A 19,647-nucleotide genomic window follows, 5' to 3' on the forward strand; every position below is an offset into this window, starting at 1 on the left:
TGACAACCATCTCTCTCTCTCTCTCTGTTTCTCCGCCGTCTTTCACGGTCTCGCCCGTTTCAAACGAAATAGGATCCACTGCTGCCGCTGCCAGAAAAACGCACGATGCTACTACTCAGGAGGGCAAAGCGGATTTTGAGAAAGACATTTGCGAAACGCCCTGTCAGCGTAAACACTCTCCTGTGTGTATTTCTCATACGCGACTTATTTCATCGCAGAAATGAACAGCACTCGACGGAGACGTTCTCCTTTTTATTCCAGCACTGATTGGCTACAGCAGGTTCTTTCAGGAAACAGTCTGCCGGTACTAAATTCAGGCTAAATTCCTTGAAGGTCTTTCGCGAAGAAATAGTCTATTTTTGGAAGATATTTTCTGTAGTGGAAATGCATTTTTACTTTTTTATGCCTTTTATGCTCTAAGTGAAAAATGAAAAACATAATTTCACCGGCAACACCCTACACCCCACGGAAAAAAGAAGTAAATAGATACAACAAAAAAAATAATAAATGTAATCTCCTTAGACAATGTGTTATAGGGTAACACCGCCTCTAACACGGACCGTTTTTGTTTTTATAAAAACAATCATCATCAGGTCCGGTAGATTTTACCGGTTCGGTTGCCCGTTGCCGTGACGCCCGGGCGGAGCTGCTCACGCTGAGCCCAGACAGGGCTGTTTGGGGTGTATTTGCACACAGAGTACGCCGCCACAACACAATCCCCTCTCACTGCTCTCCTCTACATTGTCAGGGTTAATGCACATCTCCAGGGAGCGGCTCGCAGCGCGTCCCCGATCTCCAAGCAGCGAATGTGCTCACAATTTAAACGCAACGCGAGTTACGCCTACTGTTTTTATTTACTCGGCATTGCAGTAGGAACGCATTATAGTCCACACTCTCAGAAATAAAGATACGAAAAGTGCCTAAAAAGGTACAAATGCTTGTCACCGGGGCGATACCCTATCAAATTGTACCCCTAGCCTGCAACATGTAATTATTTTGTTTGTTTGGAAAACATATTAATTTGTACCCAAAGGGAACATTACTGTACGTTCAGGGTACATGGGAAATCTGATCCTTAAAAATGTACCTCCACTGTCACTTTTTTTCCGAGAGTACAGTTCTCACCATGACTCCCTCTCTCAGCTCATCCACCTCTTTCCCTTCTCCTCCTCTCCTCCAGTCCTCCCTTCCCCTCCTCCCCTCCTCTCCTCTCCTATACGTGTGATTCTCTTTTAGGGTAATGCTCAGAAATAATCACTTTTAAAACATGTTGGTGATAGAGCTCTGGGTAATAAGGGGGAGTGAGGGGGGGGGTTGGGTAGTTACCAATCCATACAGCGTGGTTCCCCCCCCCCCCCCACCCCAGCCCCTGGGTCTGTTTAATGTGCCAAAGAGTGTTTATTTAGCGGCACTGAATGACCATTAACTGCAGAGGGAGGAGGGCCGGCTCTGACATGTGTTCCAACAGCCAAATTATCACCTTGTTAAAAAAAGGCCCAATTGACTGCAAACACAGGGGGAGAGAGGGAGGGTGTGCGGGGCAGTGGAGGGTGGAGAGGCACAATCGCGCTCCCTAAACCACACACCCGTACTCTTCTGTTCTCTAAACCACACACCCAAACTTCTTCTGTTCTCTAAACCACACACCCAAACTCTTCTGTTCTCTAAACCACACACCCAAACTTCTTCTGTTCTCTAAACCACACACCCAAACTCTTCTGTTCTCTAAACCACACACCCAAACTCTTCTGTTCTCTAACCCACACACCCGTGTTCTTCTTCTTCTGTTCTCTGTGCACGTCTCTATGGCGTGGGCTTTATGAGTGAGTGTGTGTATGTGTGTGTGTGAGTGAGACTGTGTGTGCGTGTGTGCATGTGTGAGTGTGTGTATGTGTGTGTGAGCGTGTGTGTGTGAGTGTGTATGAGTGTGTGTGTGTATGTGTATGTGTATGTGTGTGTTTGTGTGTATGAGTGTGTGAGTGTGTGTGTGTATGTGTGAGTGTGTGTGTGAGTGTGTGTGTGTGTGTGTGTGTGAGTGTGTGTGTGTATGAGTGTGTGTGTGTGCGTGTATGTGTGTGTGTATGAGTGTGTGTATGTATGAGTGTGTGTGTGAGTGTGTGTGAGTGTGTGTGAGTGTGTGTGTGTGTGTGTGTGTATGAGTGTGTGTATGTGCATGAGTGTGTGTGAGTGTGTGTGAGTGTGTGTGTGTATGTGTGTGTGTGTGTGAGTGTGTGTGAGTGTGTATGTGTGTGTGTGTGTGTGTGTGTGAGTGTGTGTGAGCTCCTGTGGGCTGAAAGCTCTTTGTCTGTGGTGCAGCAGGAGGCTCTCTCTCTGGCGGCCATGTTGTGGGCGGGGCTCAAAGGCCTCGGCCCCGCCCCTCTCCCCAGGCTGCCCCCTTTACAATTAGCCGGCGGTAATTTGGGATGAAAGCACCCCGCCCCTCCCCCACTTCTGGGCCATGCCAGTTTAGGCGAGGGAGGGGGGGTTAACACAGACCCCTCTTTCCTTAGCCGGGGGCCAAAGCAGGCCCTGTACTGAGAGGTGCTGCCTCCTGATTGGACAGAGCGGGGAGATGTGACATGTGATTGGCCGGAGGGGGGGGGGGGGGGGGGGGATGTGACATGTGACACTATTCTGTTTGCCAGCAGGGAGGACGGACATCTTGGGATTAAATAAAGGTTGGGAGATAAAAGGGGCTTTGGTATCAGACAGAGGGGGGGCAGTGGAGAGAGAGAGGGGGGGAGGGCAGAATGGAGTGACCACAAAAGAAAGTGGTGTGTGATTTCGGGGACACACACGCAGCGCCGCTTGGCTGGAAAACAGAGGAGGTTTCTCCATGTTCGCTGCGGTGGCTGTCTCCGTTGCCAGGGTCAGGGAGCCGCAGCCGGGGGGGGGGGGGGGGGGGGGGGCAGGGAGCCGGGCCGCCAGGCGGGCTATGTCCCGCCGAGAGCCAGGGGGCGGGGGCAGGGGGGTTAATGAGGGGGGCGCAGGAAGCGGTCACGGACTGAACCAAACGGGCGGGGTCCCCCCTAACCTGTGTTGCACCTTTTTCCGGAAAAATCTCAGACCGGGTGCACTCTGAGTGACAATGAAATCGTTGGCTTGGCTTGGGCAGCCACTGACCGACAGGACATATCTGGAGGCCCCGATATTAACAGGACAACTGACACAAAACCATGACATGGCCTTCAACTGCTCCTCAATACAAACCCTCACCCTATCACCCTCACCCTAACACCCAAACCCTAACCCTCACCCTATCACCCTCACCCTAACACCCAACCCTAACCATCACCCTAACACCCAAACCCTAACCCTCACCCTCACTCTCAACCCTAAGGCAACACCCTGCCCCCCTCCCTCCAACCACAAAACCCACAATCCCAAAAAGCTAGACGACAAGGGCCTCGTGTCTCTGCAGACAGCAGCTTAATGACGTCTCAGTGATGACCGTTTGCTCAGGGTAATTAAATTACACTTATTTGTTTATTTGACTGGGGCAAAGCACATTAATAACATGCTCTAGAGTTAGCCAGGAAGGCTCATTTCATTTGCAGTTCCTGTGTGCTCCTCTCCACACCACTCTGCAGTCTAGATACGAAAAGTGCCTAAAAAGGTACAAATTCTTGTTCGATAGGTACATACAACTGCACACCTAGACAGCGATGTATAATCAATTTGTACCTTTTCTGCTCTGAACAGGGAAATGTTGATCCTTGAAGAACAGAAGTGTACCTCCCCTGTCACTTCATTTCTGATAGGGCCTACAGCCCTCAGCGAACATTTTTGAGGTGAAAAGTCAGTGAAACGCCTCTAGGTATACAGGTGAGAATGGCCTGCGGTGGAAAAGAGTATTACATTAGAGGTATTTAGCAGACGCTCTTATCCAGAGCGACGTACAAACGAAATGCAGATCGAACACAGGGACAAGTGTGAAGAGGACCCGAGAGGACAGAGCAGGATGCCTGGAGAACGATAACTCACCTCCAGGCCTGAAGAACGATAACGCGCCTCCAGGCCTGAAGAACGATAACGCACCTCCAGGCTGAAGAACGATAACGCACCTCCAGGCCGGAGGTCTCTGAGAGTGCAGAGGAACGGGCGGGAGGTGGAGCTTCCCCCGGTCCCGTCTCTCCTGACGCACCGAGCGTGCTCCCGAGCGAGCAGGGGTGGCCTGTAGCGTAGTGGTTAAGGTACATGACTGGGACACGCAAGATCGGTGGTTCTAATCCAGTGTAGCCACAATAAGATCAGCACAGCCGTCGGGCCCTTGAGCAAGGCCCCTAACCCTGCATTGCTCCAGGGGAGGACTCTCTCCTCCTTGGTCTAATCAACTGTACGTCGCTCTGGATAAGAGTGTCTGCCAAATGCCATTAATGTAATGTAATGTAAGGTTCCCGGCGCGGCGGGCCTGGTTCATCATGTTCAGCCGTGCTCAGCCGTGTGCGGGCCTGGTTCTGAAGGGGAAGCGGCTCCACCCTCCGGCTCCTCACACGGACTCCTCCGGGGCCCACACACAATCGCCCCTGTTGTTCGGCCACTCGGCCCATTTCATCTTTTGTCGGGACGCCCTGAAAAGAGCTGGCGTCCCGCTCCGAGTGTTTTGGCGTGGGGCGGGGGGTGGTGGGGGACGGGGGGGTGAGGTCACTCGGGGCGAGAGGAGCACGGGTCACCTACACGGCCGCGGGCCCCGCTGTTGTGTGGGACGGGGAGAATGGAGGGTGCCCATCCAGAACTGTCCCTGACACGGACGAGAGTTTAGGGGCGAAGGTGCCTTTTTTCAGGGGGGAGACGGGGTGCTTGACGGGAAGGAGGGGCGGAGGGGTGTGGGAGGGAGGGGGGCAGAGATAAGAACTTTGAAGTGACAGACTTCCGCAGCGTCCCGAGAGCGACAGCAGAACAGGAATTCTCGGAAGTCCCTGCGGACAATGTTCCACTTGTGCCTTTGTTCCGTGAGAAAGGAGGCAACACTGCCACTAAGCAGCCTTTGATTCACACTTAATCACTGGATGAAGCCTGCCTACACACACACACACACACACACACACTCACACACACACACACACACACTCACACTCACACTCACACTCACACTCACACTCACACTCACACACACTCACACACACACACACACACACACACACACACACACACTCACACACACACACACACACACACACACACACACACAAGCAGCCTCACACACACACACACTCACACACACTCACACACACAAGCAGACTCACACACACACACTCTCACACACACACACACTCACACACTCACACACTCTCACACACACTCTCACACACACTCTCACACACACACACATACACACACTCACACACCACTCACACACACACACACACACACACTCACACACACTCACACACACACACACACACACACACACACTCACACACACACACACACACACACACACACTCACACACACTCTCTCACACACACACACACACACACTCACACACACTCTCTCTCACACACACACACACACACACACACAGACACACCCACACACACTCACACACACACACACACTCACACTCACACTCACACTCACACTCACACTCACACTCACACTCACACTCACACTCACACACTCTTACACACATACACACACACATTCAGGAATGGTGCCGTCCCAGCTAACGAGATCCCGTTCACTCGATGTGGCTTTGATCGCGCGCGGTAGGCGAACATGGCAGGCTCACCTGACAGTATCTCCGTTTAAACGCTCGCTTTCGGACCCGGCCTCGTTACAGACGGACCCCGGGCCAGGCCGAGCCGGGGGCACAGAGCAGCGCACACACAGGATACGCGCTTACGCAATTATTAACTCCGCAAGCGGAGGACTCTCTTATCTACCGCCGTGCTCTGAGAGGCCCTCCATCCTCTCTCTTCTTCAGAGGACGTTTCACTTCATTAGGACACCCCACACCCTGGATCGGTCTCATTATCTTTCCAACTGATGTGTCAAAAAATGTATTAATGGCGAGGGATAACAGATACTGCACTTTATCTGACCCGTGCGTAGTTGTTTCGGTATGCACTTTACTTTACGGAGTGTTTGGATAAAACCGTTCCACCAAATACATTTGTAATGCAATGTGTTATTGTTCTAAACCATCAACGTTGAACGAAAACATCGAACCATCTCCGAAAACTGGAACGTGACCAAAGGGGATTGGCCGTCAACGAGAGCAATGAGCCTCCTCTATTTACGGTTTACCAACACAGCGTTCAGGTTCAGTCACACGGGGCCTTTTAAGCAGCTTTAATAGCTGTTGGGTTACGAATTTAATAGCCGTTGGGTTACAAATTATAGTACATTACATTACTGGCATTTGGCAGATGGCAGATGCGATGTACAGTTGATTAGACTAAGCAGAAGACAATCCTCCCCTGGAGCTTATTGTGGCTACACTGGGATTAGAACCACCGACCATGTGTGTCCCAGTCCTTTACCTTAACCACTACGCTACAGGCCGCCCATATAGGCCTGTAGCCGCTGAATTACTGACTGACAGCGCACACAGCTGGACAAGAACCAGCACAATGAAGTGACAGACATCTCAACTGTCAGTCATCTGGCAGACACTGGGGAACACGCAGGGCATTCCTGAACTTGTACACCAGTTTGCGGAAAAACACAAATTCGGGAGGTTGGGAATAATTTGGATTTCTGTCTCGGCAACCGTCCACATTCCCAAGTCTCCCAATTTCAGGAAACCTCCGTCTCGGAGCGCCAGAGTTTAGAACTGGGCGCGACCTCCTAAAACGCTTAAAACCATTTCTTTCTCTTTTTTTACTGGTAAATACAAGGCCGGGAGAACTGCGAAAGCAGCAAACATGCAGCAGGAACGCTGCAAGCAGACGGCTTGAAAGCACAACCCACAGCACGGCAATTAAGTATCAAAGGCACTTCAAAACCAAGACATCTTTAAGCCTAAACGCATCCGGGAGGGCAGGAAGGCCCGGTATAATGACTACGCGTCTCGGTCGACAGCGGCAAATTGCAAATGAAGTTTTCCTTATTGAGAAACAAATGCGCCGCTTACTTTTTCCCCAACATTAGTGGCTTTTTGCGATGGTGACACATCCACCAGAGAGACCAGAGATGACAAAGTCAAACCCCAAGAACATTATGTGGGGCGATGCGCGATTATATATGTTCTTTGTCCTGATAGACAGCGGAAAGAAGCCAGCTAACGTGCTAACGTGCTAACTCCCGGCCGCTGGTGAGGTGGCGACGTCGCTGGGGAACGTCCTGAGCCCGTATCGGGGGGGGGGGGATCACGCTGGAACTCCATCAAGGCCCCAGCGCGCAGCTCGACGAGGGGTTGCGTCATGCGTAGTTCTGTCCGGACGGGAATAAATCTGTCACGTTAAAGGCAGAACGGCGTGATGGATGGGCTGCCATTGGCCACGGCCGCCTCTCCCTTCTTCTGCATTCGCTCGGTGGAGTCGGTCCAAGGGAACCCGGCAGATGCAAGCTGGAGTTCAGCGAAGGAGGATCTGGAGATCAGAGGCACTGACGCTCTTCCTGGAGCGCTTAAAAGTCACATTACGCCCCAAAAGTCCACGATGAGTCTGTTAGCACTGGCTGTCTCCCTCTCTCTCTCCCTCTCTCCCTCTCTCTCCCTCTCCCTCTCTCCCTAAACTAATCTCTGTGTCTCTATGTCTGTCATATTTAGCCAGTGGAACACAAACAGGCAACACAGAGGGCTGCACAAAGAAAAGGATGAGAATCGGGGGGTGATCAATGCTGCACTGCTCTGCCAAAACAGACGGCTTTTACGGAGAGCATCTGAATTTTTAAATTTAGAGACAGAGAGGGAGAGACAGAGGGAGAGGGAGTGAGAGAGAGAGGGAGAGAGGGAGTGAGAGAGAGAGGGAGAGGGAGAGAGAGACAGAGGGAGTGAGAGAGAGAGAGGGAGAGAAAGAGAGAGAGAGGGTATGATGTCAAATCTAGTCTGAAGGCAAGGCGACGTCCAGCCCAGCCCAGGCTCTGAAGCAGCGCTTGCACAGACAGGCCGTGGCGTGTCACAGGGAGAGTCACAGGGAGAGTCACAGGGAGAGTCACAGGGCGTGTCACAGGGCGTGTCACAGGGCGTGTCACAGAGTCACAGGGCGAGTCACAGGGAGAGTCACAGGGCGTGTCACAGGGCGAGTCACAGGGAGAGTCACAGGGAGAGTCACAGGGCGTGTCACAGAGTCACAGGGAGAGTCACAGGGCGTGTCACAGGGCGTGTCACAGGGAGAGTCACAGGGCGAGGCTCAGACCGCTTCCACGTCTCCGCTGCGCGGGAAGGCTGCGGATTTCCTCCGGGCCCCCCGGGGGCCGGGGCCCGCGCTGGCCGGGCCAGGGGCATTAAGACTGAAGTACGGCTTCCTCTCTCCGCCGCTCCTCTCCGTGTATCCTCCCTTTCTCAGAGAAAAACACCGCGGAACAACTCCCCCACACACGGGGAGCGCTGCCCCCGCGAGAGCCGGCTGCCCCCGGAGCGCTGCCCACGGGGACGGGGCCCGGTCTGAGGGGCCCGGTCTGAGGGACCTCTCTCCCGGCGCGGGGCTTTCAGACGGGGGAGCGCTGGGGTTTCACCGCACCAGGCTAAGCGCAGTACGGGCCCGGTGTGGGCAGCGCGTCGCCTGCCCAAAAACACCGCCTCTCCGAGATAGCGTCGGCATAGCGACGCACGTCCAATGAGAATCGACGGCAAAAACGGTAAAACAATCAAATCTACAAAACTGAAACAAGGCCCCACTACCTGTCGCGTTTTTAAAAAATGTAATACATGTAGTTCATACATGTCATTGATGTAGATATGACAGCAGACTTTCATCATTTGGTTTTATATTTAGGGAAAGAATATAAATGAATTGACTCTAAAAGTCAGTGGGCCTACTTGACAATCTGACGACTAAAAGACAGCAAACAAATGTGTCGCAACAGACAAATATTGTCTAGGTTGCGCAACTTCAGCCTTAACATTGCGCAGTTCTTAACATGATAGCTTTTAAATGCTAAATCGCCTCTCGCAGAGGCCATTTCGTCCCGTTTGACTCAAATAAACTCTGCGTAATGTTGAATTAGCCCCGAAGTGGAGGTATGAGCCGTAACCCCGAGGCACAGGTCAGGCACATTATGATAGGCTAATATTCCAGTGTTAGCATAACGTCGGACCATTAGGTTCATTTAGTTAAACTTAAACTCGGTGCACACAACCACTGGTCAAAAACAAACACAGGAAGAAAAAAAAAAAAAAAAAAAGCTCATGGAGACAGGCGCACAGGCCTTGCTCCTACTCTAAAAAGTGAATAACACCACTGAATCATTTTTTGCACCGAGGAGAACAGCTGTAGGACTAGCAATCTGACCAGCACTGTGTAATTGCGGAGTAACACGCTGGATGTTGAGAATGTGGCAGAATTTAGGCGCGTATAACCGGGCCTCTGACGTCACACAGATCGGTTGCCAGGGCGCTGCGCAGTGTTAACATTATCCCGACCTCTACCCGTACCATCCCCGAGAAAAATCACCTATGACGTCTTCGTACACTTTCGGCCATCTGTCTGCAGAGATCAGCCAGCTATAGTGTAGTGCAGCCAGCCTTGCATTAGCCACAGGCGAAGGCAACTGTGAGTCCTCCAAGGCCCGTTTCAAACGCAGACAGTGCCAAAGAAGAGGATTTAGTTCGTGATGTGGTTTAATCTTCTGCCCCTACTTCTCCGCCGTGAAGGTTAAAATACAGCCAAGTAAAATTCGTTTAATAAGACTGAGTTGATGTTATGAGTTAATACGCGCTGTTTAGCCTGGCTCAGATTAGGACAAAATTAAGGCCACGTTTGCAGCTCAACAAACGCACATATGTTATTAGTCTTACTGACTGCCATGTAAAAGATACTCTTATCTCTGAACAAGGCAAAGTCCCCCATCTGTTATTAGTATTGTAAGCGCTTTGTGACGGTTTGGGGGGAAATGCGGGGATATTTGCCTCTGGGAAGGTCGTCTTCCAGTTAAATTTCCACTGATTCTCAGTCAAGGTCACTTAACTTCTCAGATCTGCGTTGCAAAGCCGCACTTTGTTGCAATTAGCATTGTGTCCCCTATCGTTTTGAAGATAAGGAGTGAGAGGCGATTTATTTCGGATTTGGGAGGATAAAGGGAGACTGAAACAGGCCCCGCAGCAAGCTAAATAAAGCCCATATCCCCTGATACGAGATGCAGGACCCCCGACTCTGTAGCAGATGCAAGCGTGTTTATTTTATTTGTCACTTAAACCGTGGAGCCAGCGAGCAGACACCGCCGCCTCTTGTTTTCACAGTAAACATGGCTTAAAAGGGGGGCTGCCTCTTCTTTACGCAAACAGAACACGCAACCAGTGTCCACAGTCGCGCACTCCCACTGGTATTTCACCAACCGTTGCAGAACTTAGCAAGTGGCCCGGTCGTAAAAAAAACCGAGGCACCGAGTCCAATGCCATTATCACTTTTAAAATAACGAACGGATACAGCCTTGTTGACGATATAAATAAGTCTTCTGTGGGAAAAAAAGGCAAGTGGATTGAATATCTGCGGGCCGCTGCTTTGGGCTTGTTTCATTTATACGTTAGGCCTAGTCAAAAACAAAAAAACAAGGTAAGCAACAACAACGAAAACTCAAGAATTAACCCCCCCTCCTTACTTTTTTCAACACAAAACGCGTCTTTCTGTCCATTAGCCTAGATAAATGTTCTGGAAGCTCAGTTAGTTGCTTTCGCTTTTATTTCGCCGTCTCTTTGTTGGGCCATAAACTTCATGCATATCTAATTGACTTGCATGCACTTTTTCTTCCAACGGACGAAATCCGTTTATTCGGAGAGCCATGCGATCGCGCGCTGTTTTTTATCAACTTGTCAAGAGATGCTATTCGTTCTGCTCTGGCTCGAGCAGGCGAAAACCGTTCCTATTTCGAGGCGATGTCTTCGGGGTTAAGTGGAAAAGGACATCACGGCGAAGCCCTCGGCTTCGGGGTTGTAATTCATGCTTTTTTTCGCGTGTGTGTGGATATTGTAGCCTGTACGTATGTCTAGTCTTGCCCCACGAGTATTATAGGCTACGTAAAAACTGATTAATTAATTAATTTCTTTTTCGCCTACTTATTACCCGCAGCTCTACGTTTTGATTCAAACGTCAACGTTTATTTTAGGCTTCTACATACACATTTCACCTATAATTACATAAATGTATGATACTTTTAATAAGAAGGTAAAAAAAGAGGCCCCTTTCACGGTATCCCAGGAATTATTATTCATTGTTTATTAATATTTTCCTGGGGCCAATACTAGGATACCTAATATGGGGGTGGTCATTACCCTTAAATGAGTCCCCCGGGACGTTTTACTTTTATTTTTTTTATTTAAAGTAGACAACTCCATATGCTACGAGTGAATTGCTCTATGAAATTGTTTATTTTATTTATTTACCTTGTTCAATGAATGAGTAAGCCTACTCTAGAGTATAGAGTAGCCTATTTATATAGGCAAGTAGTCTATATCGGATTTGAGTTAATACTCTCGAGGGGTTTTTAAATAATATTTGAAACACTTCAGAAACAAGCGATTCGCACACTATTGTCTCTTCTTAAGAGGCACGTAGGCCTACATCGTAAATATAAGGATTGCTTGGTCTAATTATTCCGCTTGCACTTCTAAATGTATTTGCCCGTATTGAAATGCAAATGACAAGCACAAAAGAGAGTTATCCTTACTTTATTAAACAATGCCTTGAAAGGTTTTCTTAAGTGTATTCCAAAGCACCCTAATGCCATTGTCTTGTAGATTGCAGTGACGTTTCGTTTATTTATCTTCCTATTTATTTTAGCCAGCGCAAGCAAGAATCCTTTTGAGAAATTCAAGTGATTAGTTGTAGACACTTTCATTCATTTACAAAATAGCGCGCGCCATATGGAAAAGTATGAACTGCAGTGAGGCTACGAAAGCAAATTATGCCAAAATTGCACACTCGGTCATAAGCACAATAATAGTGTTTCGAAAGGTTATTTGTTTACTATAAAGTTAGTGTTTAGAGCACTTTTCAACAAGTTTCGTTTCAAATATATCATCACGTTAAAAAAAATTCAAAAAATCTGTGTCGGCTATAACTTTATTTAGCGTACTTTCCATTCCCATATTTGTGCCGTTTTCATCTATTATATTTTCAACAGTGAAATCCCTTTTCAAAAATCAAATATCGCCCAATAATATATGACACAATTCGAATAGTAGCACTACACAATGTTACAACCTCCAGGTTATAATTTGTCAAGAATCAAGGGTGGTGCAAAACGTTGGGTATGCAGACGATATTAAAAATGTAATTCTAAACATGGAGCATTACAAAAAAAAACAAAAAAACAACAACAACAACAAAAAACATGAAAACACACAACAAAATGAAAACTAAATGTCTAAAATGTTTGCCTGCAGTGTTCTCCTCTGTCCAACAGAGACCACTGCTCAACGCCAATTTATGGCGTCTGTGTCTCACACACACGGGACCATTCCAAATAATATAAAGCCCAAAGACTATTAAATATCGAGATCCCAGTTCCCTACGCGTACTAAACTGCATTAACAATACGCGGAGAATTATTTATAGTGTATGCAACTGCGCCGAAAATGCCCGAGGCGCCCTTCCTGATAAACCGCAAGCGCGGTCCTATTGCTCGATTCCCCTTTCTCTCCCGGTGACACGCCGTGTCAACCGTGAAAGGGGGCTTTTTATTTATTTATTTGGTTACTTCAAGTCGGAAACATACAGTCTGTGTCAAGTTGAAACTCCGCGCGGACACAATATTTATTTGCCCCCAGAAAGCAAATAAGAGTGGATAACTTAGCTTCGCGTATAGCTGTCATTTCTCAAATGCATTTGAAGTGGAAACGCTCCATGTTGCAGGCTCGTAATTTATAAAAGAGCATATACTATATATGAATATGTATGTTTAAAATGAACTGAATATATTTAAAGCAGCGAGGAGACTTGTCCATTTATTTCCCACGGAGTGACTCTTGGGAGCATTATCAGGAAGTTCTCAATATACAAGAAATAAAGGCTCAAATTTGATATTCTGAAGCAGGACGTTGGTACGTCGTCCTCGCAAAAAAAAAAAAAATGTAGGCCGAATATAAATTATTTTCATGAAACAGATACTCCAAAATATGAAGCTAGGCTATATTCCTGGGAATTCCTTATAAAATGACATTAGTCCCATTTTCAGTGCTTGCAAACTAGTTGTACAACTCAATAAAATACTTTTAGCTTTAGACTAACCGAATGCATTGTAAAAATACAGTTACCCTTTGTTGCACAGTAATTCCGAAGAAAACGATTTTATATAAATTAAGTTACTGGTGTTTTATATAGCCAGCTATACATTATCTGTGAAGCAAAACGATTATGATTTGGACACTACACGGAAAAATAAGCATGTTTGTAGGCTATCAGAAACATGATGCTCATGTATTCGCCAAAAAGCGCACATATTTTGTGTAGCTACAAATTAATAATTCGTTTTTTATTTTTTTTCATCTGACAGCAGTTTGGCAGTTCAGGAGGCTAAGCCATTGCCACGATGCAGCAACAATTCAACAACATCGAATTAGTTGTAATGTCTACATCACATAAGTACTGTATTTATTGTATTCGATTTCAATTAAAATATCTCCCCTCGTTTTTTTTTTTCGTTTTTTTTTATTGCACTTTTTATTTACCTGTACCAGTCCAGTCCGTTGTCGTAGTTCCTGTCGAAGAAGTGCGGCTCGGCTCCTACGGCCCGGATGTCTGGATGCACGCGCAGAAACTCCAGCAGCGCCCGAGTACCTCCCTTCTTCACGCCGATGATGATCGCCTGGGGCAGCTTCTTGCTGCCCGAACCGTTGGAGAAACTTGACATGGCACTCGGCTCGGGGGACCTCTGCTCGCCCCTAATTTCGTCCCAGTCGTCGACCCTGTCCACCTCGATCTCGTTGTTCAGCAAGTCTCTGGACGACGTCCTGACGGGAGGCTCGTCGTAATCGGATTCCACATCCACCCAGCTCTGTGGTCTGGGCAGCAGCCTGGACATCAGCTCTGCCTTGCCGCTCGCTGTCCTTTTGCCGGCGGACTCCGCCGTCTCTTTCCCCCGATAAGTGTCCACTACCAAACTTGGCATGGTGGCGCAGTAGCCCACGCAGGAATACAGCATGTAGACCCACAGTAGAAACATGATGCACAGAACTAAGACTCTCTTTTTCACGGGGCCGTATGAGAACGCATATGGATTATGACAGATAAGACTATATTCCATAAGCCTTGCGGGTGCAAACCATAATCCACTGAGACATACTGGCAAAGTTGTCCATTCCCGGGCAGCACGGAGAGAAAAAAAAAATCCTCACGGAATAGATAGTATGTCCTTTGGGGGGGGAAGGAGAAAAAAAACAAAACAGGTAAAGAAACGGTAAGAAAACTAAGCTAAAACGCACAACATCCCTTCGGGTGCAAAATCAAGACGTGCTGCGGCAGATTCCTAACATAACTAAGGTGAAGAAACTGAAAACGTTTATGTACAAGTGCGCGCTTCGGTGCCTCTCCAAAGCCGTACCCTCTCGCCCCGTTCGCTCAGCGAATGCCGCTGCCCATCCTGCGAGCTACTGAGCGCACCAGCGTCTTGCAGAATGCTAGATCCTTGCACGGGAGCCAGTGGCTTATGACAGACGTCGACGCTGGCCTATCGCGGCAGCCCCGTATTCTAATTAGCCATTTGTTGATAGGAGTGGACCAATCAGAAAAAAGGATGGGCGGTGTCTGGCGTGGGACTCTTTTTTTTCTCGCCGAGGTGATCAAACGCTCCTATTGGACAAGCAACCATTAAACTAGATTTCCTTTATTTGCGAGATTGGGAGATTCCGCTGTGTTACAAATCTTGCTTTCGGTGGGAAAGCTGTCAGGAATGTCCACCCAGTGTGAATTTCGTCAACTCCGGTTTTCAAGCATGATTTAGCGCGTACAAACGCACAAGGAGGGCACTCCGAATGATGCATTCCGCTTAAGTATCTTATACCCATATATTATTTATGTCCGCCACTGGCAGCGCAACTTGACGCAATTACCATATTATACCACTATAGCACACTTTATTAGCACAAGGCAACTAGAAAAAAAAAAAAACATCCGCTGCGACTACTGCCTAGACTAGTAGCCTATTGTTATCCAGCAGGAATCTTTACAACCGATATTTTCCTGACTACAAGTGAAGAAACGTTCTATAGTTCCAGTTTGGCCTATTTGTTTCCAATCTTTGGACGCCTTGTTATATTTAAATAACATGGTTTATAAATAATATAACTATAGACTATTGGCATTGAATAATCAGCATAACAACCTGAAATCACTTTGCACGGGATCTTTTGAAGTGAAGGGTATCAACAGCCTAGCGCATTTTTTTAATTTAATTTAATTTAAATTAAAGTCTCTCATCCAAGTGCAAGCCAATATATGGCTAAACATATTTTAGTTATATTATTTCATGCTTATTTAATTAATTGTTTTAATTATAATTGTTGTAGTGATCAATAGGCTATGCAATCATTAACATTTGGCCCAACTATTTAATTAACTATCCTCACTTATAGTTAAGAGTTGTTGTATCAGTACGTATTTGTATAGCGATGTTAATAAACATAGGCTAATCCTATATAGTCGAAAAAGTTCCGACAACTTCATACAACAATGATTTGTACTTGCTCACGAGACGAGATATTGGCGCTTTGGATAACTGACGCAATAATAATAATAACAATAATAATAATAATAATAATAATAATAATAATAATAATAATAATAACAATTATTATTATTATAACATATCATTATTCATATAAATTATTCGGATATAATAATAATATATGAATAATATATTACTGAATTAACAAATCTAAAATAATTGATCGTATCACCAAAACCATAAACTATATAATTCAAACGTTATGACATAATTAGGCTACACTTGTTAAATTATCTTTTACCCCAAAATGATGTAAAACTGATAGATCTTCAAGTTGTACGTTTATTGAACACACATGAACACACATGTTGCCTTTAAATAAATTGTATCTGTCAATGTTGAGGTTGTCTGTCGCTGGGGATTTTTTCTGTGAACTGGAAGGCCAAAAAGATTTGATGGCAATAGACCGCTCAGGTTTATTTTTCCACTGCGTTGGGGCTCGTTTCATACCATTGAATCAAATCGGCGATTCTTCAGAGGAGGGACCCTGTCTTTCTAGGCAAATATTCACATGTATGCTCATGCCACCTGTCCCCGTTATTCCGTGGACGTCTCTCTTAGACGTAAAATAAGTTTATTTACAATACGCTGTCTACAGAGAAAATAATTGGAAAATAGTAGCCAACATTTGAAGATTTCGCTTACCAGAAAAAGTATTCTCACAGAACTAGGCTAGCTTATTGCTTAAAAATGCTCCATATAGCCTATGGGTTTTCATTCGAGTTCAGAGATTGGAAACAGTCTATAGAAGCAGATTTAGCATACCAATACAAAATATTTTTAGACTAAATTGAATATAAATTTCCTATTTACATGGAAAAACATTTGTTTTCTAACTATACGCTTGCCATTACAAATTCATCAATTCCATTTGTTAAAACCTGATGTTATTTTTAAGTCTTGTTTTTCCAAATGAAACGGCTACACTACCGTTGTAAGCCTGGGCCTAATAATGGATACAAGAGTGCACTTTAAAACAAAATTACAGACGCACAAGAATGAATAGGTAAAATTGTGGAAAGGTTATTTTTAATTTTTTAAATTGTATTTTGCTTCCTGAACTGTAAATAGTTCGCGTCTGTAAATAGCCGTTAAAAACCAACTGTTGCTTAGTTACCCCTCACTCCGTGACAATACGTTTCCCTTTAAGCGGATGCTAAGCAGGGTTATTTCTCTGAAATAAAGCATGCCGAAGCTCGCATTACCCTTTGACATTTCCAGGTTCCAGATGGATCCCTTCCGAAGAGGACTATTTCAGCTAAATTAGAAAACCATTATAGAGCACCAAGCTCTTTGGCCAGTGCGGACCTCAGACGCACAGGCAACGTTTGAACTACGCGTTTAAGCAAATTGGATTTATATGACAACGGAAAGACGCCGACGAGCAAGAAGGGCAACGAGTAAATTGACCTCTGAACTGCGGGACAACTGTAGCCGAGGCGAACGTTTCACTGTATACTGCTTCTACAGGGCAGATGTTTTGTATTTGTTTATTATGCTCATATAAAACTGAGTGTGTGTGAGTGTGTGTGTGTGTGTGTGTGTGTGTGTAATACGAATGGTAATAATAATAAACTATATAAGCTTCTCTGCGATATCTAAGATCAATAGGATTTTTACAAACAAAAACCAAATCAGTTCCTAATAGATATCCTTAATCTCTTATCAACACTGGAATAATTTATCATAATGACTGACCTCAGCCAAATCCGTTCCTGAAAATACCAAGCTAAACCGATTCCATAGAATATAATTGGCCTAATACAAAAGTTACATTTACTTTGTTGAATTGTGTAGTAAATAAATATTATGTTATTTAAATAAATTAAATGTTGTTTCTTGTTGAATTTAATTCCTGGAATGATAGGCTATTTATATAATACATCACCCCTTTATGCACACACACAAATAAACAAAAGTGTTGAAAGTGTTGCTCTTTCACTCTCCCCAATGGGAAACCAGTATTCGAAACTTTGGTCTTTTTAACGGTCTAAATTTATATTGGCCACAACGCTACACATACACTTTTCATTTAAATGTAAGAACAAACACACAATCTTATTTTGAATAACAATTGCATCCTATTACTAATTTGCCTAATGAATCGCAAAGTCCAATATTGACAGGGCTTTGGTTTATTTCTCACAACTTGCTGAGCAGTTCCTTTAAGCCGTGGTTATTTAAATCTCCCTCCAAACCTTGCCTACGATAAATGCCCCATGAAAGATGTTGGCTAAAATGTACAATCCTGTAAATGCCCTGCCATACACTGTTTAAACAAATGGACTACGACATGAACCGAATGCTTCACATCTGTTTGCAAGTCCTCGACCCTCTTGAAAAAGAAATTTGCATTATAATGCACCTGATGGACAATAGCGGGAAAAGTTTCGTTTCTGCATGAGGAGAGGAGCACAAACGTCGCCAGAGCGCCTGGAAGTCGCTGAAAGAGCCGGGCAGATGTTCCAACATCTCCCGCAGTTCCGTTAATGTCCCTGCGGTCGGGACCCGTCCTGTCCGCCTCGACTCGAATTCCGGGCGGCGGAAACCCCAGCAGTATGAAATAACTTCACAAAACCGGATATCATCAACAGTATCCCCACATAGTTGTCACAGGCCGCACATTTTGCGTGACGTTTGACTGACTGCTACGGAAACGTACTGTGACAATTGGGGACAGTCGACAGCAATTCTGTCATTACCTTGGTCTGCGAAACTCCCATTCGTAAACCAGGCCTACATTTTGGCGGAAGCAGGTCTAATAATAATAATACGACAGCGTTTACCCCGGTATAGGCAAGGTCATTCCGCGTGGAGGTGGCATATTTAAACGAAACCGACTATGGGTTCTTCGGGTTTCGCACGTATAGGGGGAACTGGAAGAAGTGGCATACATTTTGGCGAAAGCTCTGTTGAACGTAGACTCAGCAACGGACATAAAAATAACAGAAATGTTTAGAACCGAATTTCTGTTTGGGGGATTGAACCAGTTTACGTATGCTGGTTTCATTGAAGTGTTGTGGACTCTGGCAGTCGTTAAATTCTCTGAAGTCTCTCAGAAGAAGGGGAGAAACTTTGAAATGTTGCAATACCAAGTGAGATTTACTTTCCTGGAATATATATATAAAAAAAATGAAATTCTCATATCACACATGAAAAATGTTCCACATTAATACTCACCAAGGGTGTGTGTGTGTGTGTGCGCGCGCGTGTGTGTGTGTGTGTGTGTGTGTGTGTGTGCGTCTGCTCTACGACCAAAAGCATAAATCAAGGACTCACCTTGTACACTGCACGAAAAGGAGACCCATTTCGGACTTGTGAGATCCAGATGTGGGGAAGAGAACTCTCTGCCAAGAACTGTACAACTGCTCCTCAAATAGCCGAATAACCGAGGGGAAAAAACCTTAGAAGCCTGCCGTAAATTATTAAGATTAAATAATCAAGTAAGCATAAACCAGAAAGGAAACAAATCCAAATACCAAAAAAAATAAATACAGAAATGCTGTTGACTTCACCTCTTTTCCCCATCGGCAACTGGAGTAGACTCGACACGCCATTTGACAATAAAAACCGAGTGAGATTTGTTTCTCGAACGGAGAACAGGTCAGAGGTAAATGACAGCACAGTCGGCCATTCCGGGTCGGAAACACGGGAAGGGCAGCTGTTGCCAGGAGACACACCAGCACAGGCAAGGCCGTCCTGCTGCAAGGAAAATAAAAATGAAATAAAAATGAAAAGGCACTTCCTTGGCACATGGCTGACCGTGGGGTGTTGCGATTGTGAATAGAGCAGACACAGAGACACACACACACACACACACA

The 19,647-nt window shown here is 46.0% G+C and overlaps 1 protein-coding gene across 1 annotated transcript in view; it reads right to left on the reverse strand.

Annotated features, from left to right (window-relative positions):
• hs3st3b1b (heparan sulfate (glucosamine) 3-O-sulfotransferase 3B1b) overlaps positions 1 to 14,705 on the reverse strand; it is a 31,987-nt gene extending 17,282 nt beyond the window's left edge. The window contains exon 1 of the mRNA XM_061230906.1: positions 13,773 to 14,705. Within this exon, the coding sequence (XP_061086890.1) occupies positions 13,773 to 14,347 (575 nt within the window). The 5' untranslated portion in view covers positions 14,348 to 14,705. The remainder of the gene's footprint in view (positions 1 to 13,772) is intronic.
• Positions 14,706 to 19,647: the final 4,942 nt, after the last annotated feature.

The sequence above is a fragment of the Conger conger genome, chromosome 2 (genome assembly GCF_963514075.1).
Source record: "Conger conger chromosome 2, fConCon1.1, whole genome shotgun sequence".
Taxonomy (NCBI): domain Eukaryota; kingdom Metazoa; phylum Chordata; class Actinopteri; order Anguilliformes; family Congridae; genus Conger; species Conger conger.